Below are 5,672 nucleotides of genomic sequence, written 5' to 3'. Positions count from 1 at the left end.
AGGTTTACACTCTTACCTCTAGAGGCCACAGAGGAGGGAGGAAGCGGGGATTATAATTAATTTAAGATAGCCTATTGTAGTACTTGCATATTAGGCCCAGTTTTACATGGCACAACACTGAACAGTGTGTTCACAGGCCCCATCGTTAACTGTGGAGGTAGCGCTGGTTCCTGTGCTGGGTGTCGCACTGGTCCACTTTATGACAGTCACAAAGGATGAGCCAATAAAATCTGGCAAATGATTAATGCTTTATTGCAAACCATAGGATTTGACCTTTACACTGAGACACACACACACACACCATTCAGGCACACACAAACACTCATAGATTCACACACACACACACACACACACACACAGCCTTCTGTCAGTCCGCTCCCCTTTCCTCGTGACCCTTTGCCGTGTCCGGGTACAGGACTCACTGCCTCTCTGGGTTTCTCAGCTTGGTGTTGTGATTGGTTCATTTCCAGATCAGCAGTGTTGTGATTGGTTCATTTCCAGATCAGCAGTGGAGGTGAAGCACATCCATGCCCACGGGCAACCTCCGCCTCAGAACTCCGCTCCAGGAAGTGACATCATATCCTGTTCAGGCACGGGAGTTGCGTTCCTCGTCCTCGTTCTCCAGCTGGTAGGCGGGCTTGTAGTGGGCCACGCCCCTGTCGTCCAGGACCTGGAGGGAGGAGTTTCTGCAGGTGTTGTCCATGCTGCCCAGAGACGTGTAGCTGTCAGGAAACAGACAGACGGGGTTACAGGAAGTGACAACACAGGGACAGGGGGAGGATGTTAGTGAAGGTAGCAGGGACAGGGGGAGGATGTTAGTGAAGGTAGCAGACGCACATTTTGAGGTCACCACACAGAACAGAACAAAAAAAACACTGTACTCTCACTGTAGTGACCTCACTTCCTCTAGTGACACCAACAGAGCTGCTACATGTGACCCCTGGTACATGTGACCCCTGGTACATAGACCCCTGGTACATGTGACCCCTGGTACATGTGACCCCTGGTACATGTGACCCCTGGTACATGTGACCCCTGGTATCAGAGGGATCTTACCCTTTATCATAGAGAATACAGTATGGTACATAGAGAGTCCTCAGGAACGACCAGATGTCATGATACGTCCAGTCCTGAGAGACACAGACAGAAAGACAGAGACAGAAAGACAGAGACACAGAGAGAGAGCGATAGACAGAGAGAACAGAACAGAAATAAAAAAGAAAGGGTTAGAGGATAAGGAGATGGGGAACAGATATAAATATTACAAATCCCATTAGCAGAATACGAACACAGCAAAGGAGGTTGACACAACTGGGATGCGTTTGTGTGTGCGTGTGTGTTATCTCACCAGTAGAGGGTTCACCCTCATGTAGGTGGGCCAGCCAGGGTCGGTGAGGCACATGGGGGTCAGGGTGTGGGAGTAGGGGTCAGTCCTGCGGGTCCCCATCAGCACGGCTTTCAGCTCCGCTCTCCTCTCCTGAACCTCACTCAGAGCCTGCCTAATACTGCCCTCCACTGAGAACAAGTCCAGGTCGTATCTACAGAGAACAGGTGCTAAATACTGAGCTGTTTTCTCATAATATTGATTGTAATACTGCTGAGAGTGAGGGAGGAGCATTGCTAGATAACGAGCCCTAGCTGAAGATGGGGAGGTCAGGCTGGAGGGATGGAGGGAGGGAGGGATAGCTCACCTTTTGATGGTGTCTTGGAGAAATCTCTCCATCTCTGGAAACGGAGAGACGATGCGAATGTAGAGCGCCTTCACCTTGTCTTTCCCGTCTGGGTACCGCCTGAGAGAGAGAGACACTCTCAACATTCTTACTCACGCTGTCCGCTCTCAAGCTACGGACAGAACACAGAGGAAGAGAAGAACTACTCCTCTGCACCACTCCTCGGTTCCTTCTGGCCTGTTATCAGTCGACCAACATCACTCCTCTTTAGACTTTTTTGTTTCCATATCTCTCTCTCTAGCCTTCTCCTCCTATCCTCCTGTCCTCCTTCAGTCCCTTTCCCCGAGACGACCGCCGGCTCACCGTTTCAGTGCTGCGTAGTACAGGTGCAACAGTGCTGTGCAGTCCTTGCCTCCGTTGAAACCAACACAGACCTCGTCAGAGGAGTACTGCTCCAGAGCGCCCTCTATGGTCTTCAGGGCAGAAGCCACCTTGTCACCCAGTGGGGTACCTGCAGGAGAGGTGAGGCTCTGAATAGGAAGCTATCATACAGGGTTCCCACACCTTGTGACAATTTCATTTCAATGTCTGTTCCCAGGGCTTAAAAATCTCATTTGTGTGACCAAAACAGCATGTGCATTCTAAAAGGTGAGCATAAAATATGGCGACACAAAGCCAGCCATTTTTGAAAGCCATAAATGATTGAAGGTACATAAAGCTTATTTAATAACCTTCATTCTATCCCTCCCTCCCTCCCTCGCCCCCTTCTTCTCTCCCTTCTCCCTCTCTCACCACTCTTGGCCAGGGTGTACACCTCCTCGGTAGCGATGGACACTGGGTCTGTGACCAGCGGCACCACGCTTCCCTTAGGCAGCTGGTCCAGCAGCTTGGCCCGGGCCTGGTTCACCTCCTCCTGGCTGTCTGAGTCCAGCACCAGCTTCACCCGGTGGTAGTTACTCAGCCAGTCAGGGTAGGAACCCAGGGCCACCTTCCGACCCAGGCCCATCTGCAGCTTGGTCAGAACCGGAGCAATCTGAGTCTCATCAGCATCCACAAACACCTGCAGCACAGACGTGACAGGGTCAGACGTGACAGGGTCAGACGTGTCCTACAGCACCTGGGGGTCTGCTGGACCCAGGGATTTGAGATGACATTTAATCCATGGCTCTAGTTTCACCTCGTGTGTGTGAAAGGTGGTCCCTGAACCAGCAAACAGGTGCTCCAGACCCTTAAAGGCCCTCTCCAGCAGAGACGGGATTCCGGGGAAGATATAGACGTTACGCACACTAACCTTGGGAGACAGGAAGGAGGACCAGGAAATGACATCATCTCAGAATGATGAAGTTGTGACTCACACAGTGGATGATGATAGGCTAATAACCGAGTCATGAATATATGAAACCTCATTGTAGAACAGCACATATGGTATGTATTTCATACATGTATGTAATCCAGGAGTACAATGGTACATAGGAATGATTTGCTGGACCTGATGTGAGTTTCCTCCAAGAACACAATGACTCTTATTGAGGGACTTTAACTTCTTGTACTCAATGTGAATTATATTATTGTTGCTTGCTTTTCTACAGGTTCACTCTTGCACTTTTTGAGGTTCATGTTGTTTAATTGAAACTTGTTTAACTGCATGCTCTTATGGTTTTTCCCATTGGCACTTATTTGGTTTCCACAATGTATGCTTCCTGTTTTGGTTACCCGCAATGTTTGGGGCTATCTCGTTGTTATGATCAGTGACCTATGCACTTTTGTAAAACTCTCTCTTGGAAGTCTCTTAGGATAAAAGTCTGCTAAATGCATAAATGTAAATGTAATCCAAGTGTACAGTGTGAAATACAGTCAGAACTACACCCTTCTAACCCTTCAGCTCCTGCTCATACAGTGCTCTCAGTCAAACTGCTGCTCCATAAATCAGCTGTGCTTGTAATGCAGAGGCCCTACCAGAGGGTAGCGTAAGAGCTTTCCAGTCTGAGGATCAGTCCCATAGTTGAGTCTGGAGGAGCGAGGGACCCTGGCCAGCTTCATAGCTGGGCTGTCTTCATCCACCACCCCGAAGAACTCCTGCACCAGCTGGCTCAGCTCCGGGTGTGGGTACAGCTCCTCCTGGAACGCCATGGCAACGCTCTCGAAGGTGACGTCGTCGTGGGTGGGGCCGATGCCCCCGGAGGTGATGAGGTGCGTGTGCTGGGCAGAGAGGAGAGCCACCTCCTTGGAGATGGTCTCCTGCCGGTCGGGGATGACGGTGATTCGCTCCACACACACGCCCAGCTTCCTCAACGACCGAGACAGGAAGGCACTGTTAGTGTCCACTGTGTGACCCTGAGAGAGAGGGGGAGAGAGAGACAGAGAGAGAGAGAGAGAGAGAGAGAGAGAGAGAGAGAGAGAGAGAGAGAGAGAAGTCAAACCCACAGGATAGTGTTAATCTTATCCAAAGAAAGCGAGTGACACATGGCACTCCTTACACCACCTCTGGTCGCACCTTCAGTATCTCATCTCCGATGATGAGGATGGCCGCAGTGGTAGCGCCCCCCTCAGCCTGGGCTGAGACACTGCCGTCCCTGTGGTTCTGAGACATGGTTGCCTTGGTGACCTGAGCCGTCACTCTCCTCACGCGCACCGCTGCTCTACTCAGTCTGGGAAGAGACAGCAGCATCCAGAGCTGCAGGAGCACAGCACACAGAAACGACTAGCAGAATGTGTGTGTGTGAGGGAGAGAGACAGAGAGAAAGAGAGAGACAGAGAGAGAGAGAGAGAGAGAGAGAGAGAGAGAGAGAGAGAGAGAGAGAGAGAGAGAGAGAGAGAGAGAGAGAGAGAAAGAGAGAGGAGCATGCTGCAGTGTAAACATGGATGTTTAAGCTTGATAATGTGGTTAATGAGTAATATTAGACTAACTTGGTAGATTTACTCTGTCCAGCATACCCCTAAGCACGTGTGCATTGTGTCTGTTTAAGTGTGTGTCACCCGATTTATATAAATTGCTCTTACGAGTTCATTTCTGTATTCATTTTTACCTTACTATAACACACTGGTGACTGCAGTTAGCACGTAACTGATCTAAGAAGTATTTCTGTCGGGCTACTACAGTTTATTGAGCTGACAAGCTGAAAGGCAGTTATTGATCACCTTTAGCCCAGACTCCATTTCGCCATGGTCAAGAAACCCGGCTTGTTCTGCTTCCTCCTTTGAACATGACAGTTGCTTAAATCTGACTATGGGCTAGCTACATTTGATATGAAATATATTGCTGGGTTACGCCGTTTCAATAGAGCTGTCAAAGAAGATACCAAGACTACTTTAGGTGGCAACTATGAACGATTTGATAACAGGCTGATAGTCAACAAAACGCTTACCCCGGGATCGCGTAAGTCCTCGTTATGTATTCGTTAATGAAGCGAATGTCACTCACACGCAGAAGAACACAGCCCAACCAATCATATACTGCAAAGTGCTACTTCAGAATGCAGGGGACCAATGAGATTACAGAAGGCGGATCGTATCACCACGCCTTTTACAAGGCGGAAGTACAGTATGGGTGTTGTGTCGCACTAAAATTGTACCCCAGAATGTATCCTTGTCCGGTGGTGTTGCAGTGTCGTTTGGAAGTGTTAGAGACAGCATTATTATAATTTAGTATTATTGATATCACATATGTTTTTGTTGTTGTTTAAGTTACGGAGAAAAGCACAATTATCTGTATCTCCTTTCTCTTGCGCTCCTTCCCACTCTTACCAGCAGAGGACAGTGTTCCGTTAAAGTAGAATGCCATTTATGTATGCCTTCTGTTATGTATAAAACTGTATCACATGTCAAATAAAGTCTTTTTCTCAGTTTGCATAAAAATACGCTAATATAATAACATATGTAATGCCATATGCTAACATGCTAAACACGTCTAAATACAAATTTACATCGATTTGGTGCCATGTAATTAGCGGGAATCTGTTCCTTTTTCCCCACAATCATGACTGTCGAGCAATGAGCTCACAG

At 48.6% G+C, this 5,672-nt stretch overlaps 1 protein-coding gene across 2 annotated transcripts; it reads right to left on the bottom strand.

The window, feature by feature from the left end:
- Nucleotides 1–206: 206 nt before the first annotated feature.
- Nucleotides 207–5,118, bottom strand: flad1 (flavin adenine dinucleotide synthetase 1). 2 transcript variants are annotated; one of them, XM_047016956.1, is made up of 10 exons: nt 4,809–5,029; nt 4,165–4,371; nt 3,627–4,004; nt 2,848–2,961; nt 2,463–2,730; nt 2,034–2,181; nt 1,692–1,790; nt 1,349–1,538; nt 1,057–1,130; nt 207–722 (listed from the first exon to the last, which is right to left on the bottom strand). In XM_047016956.1, the coding sequence occupies exons 1-10, from the start codon at nt 4,824–4,826 to the stop codon at nt 587–589; spliced, it is 1,632 nt and encodes a 543-aa protein (XP_046872912.1). In that variant the 5' UTR covers nt 4,827–5,029; the 3' UTR covers nt 207–586. The 2 variants fall into 2 exon arrangements, with proteins under 2 accessions (XP_046872912.1, XP_046872913.1); XM_047016957.1 differs by lacking the exon at nt 4,809–5,029 and adding an exon at nt 5,036–5,118 and having other exon boundaries at nt 208–722; nt 4,165–4,344.
- Between the last annotated feature and the right edge of the window lie 554 nt (nt 5,119–5,672).

The sequence above is a fragment of the Hypomesus transpacificus genome, unplaced genomic scaffold, assembly GCF_021917145.1.
Source record: "Hypomesus transpacificus isolate Combined female unplaced genomic scaffold, fHypTra1 scaffold_438, whole genome shotgun sequence".
Lineage (NCBI taxonomy): Eukaryota > Metazoa > Chordata > Actinopteri > Osmeriformes > Osmeridae > Hypomesus > Hypomesus transpacificus.
The sequence above is the reverse complement of the archived record's forward strand: the minus strand, read 5'-3'. Positions and strand labels throughout refer to the sequence as shown.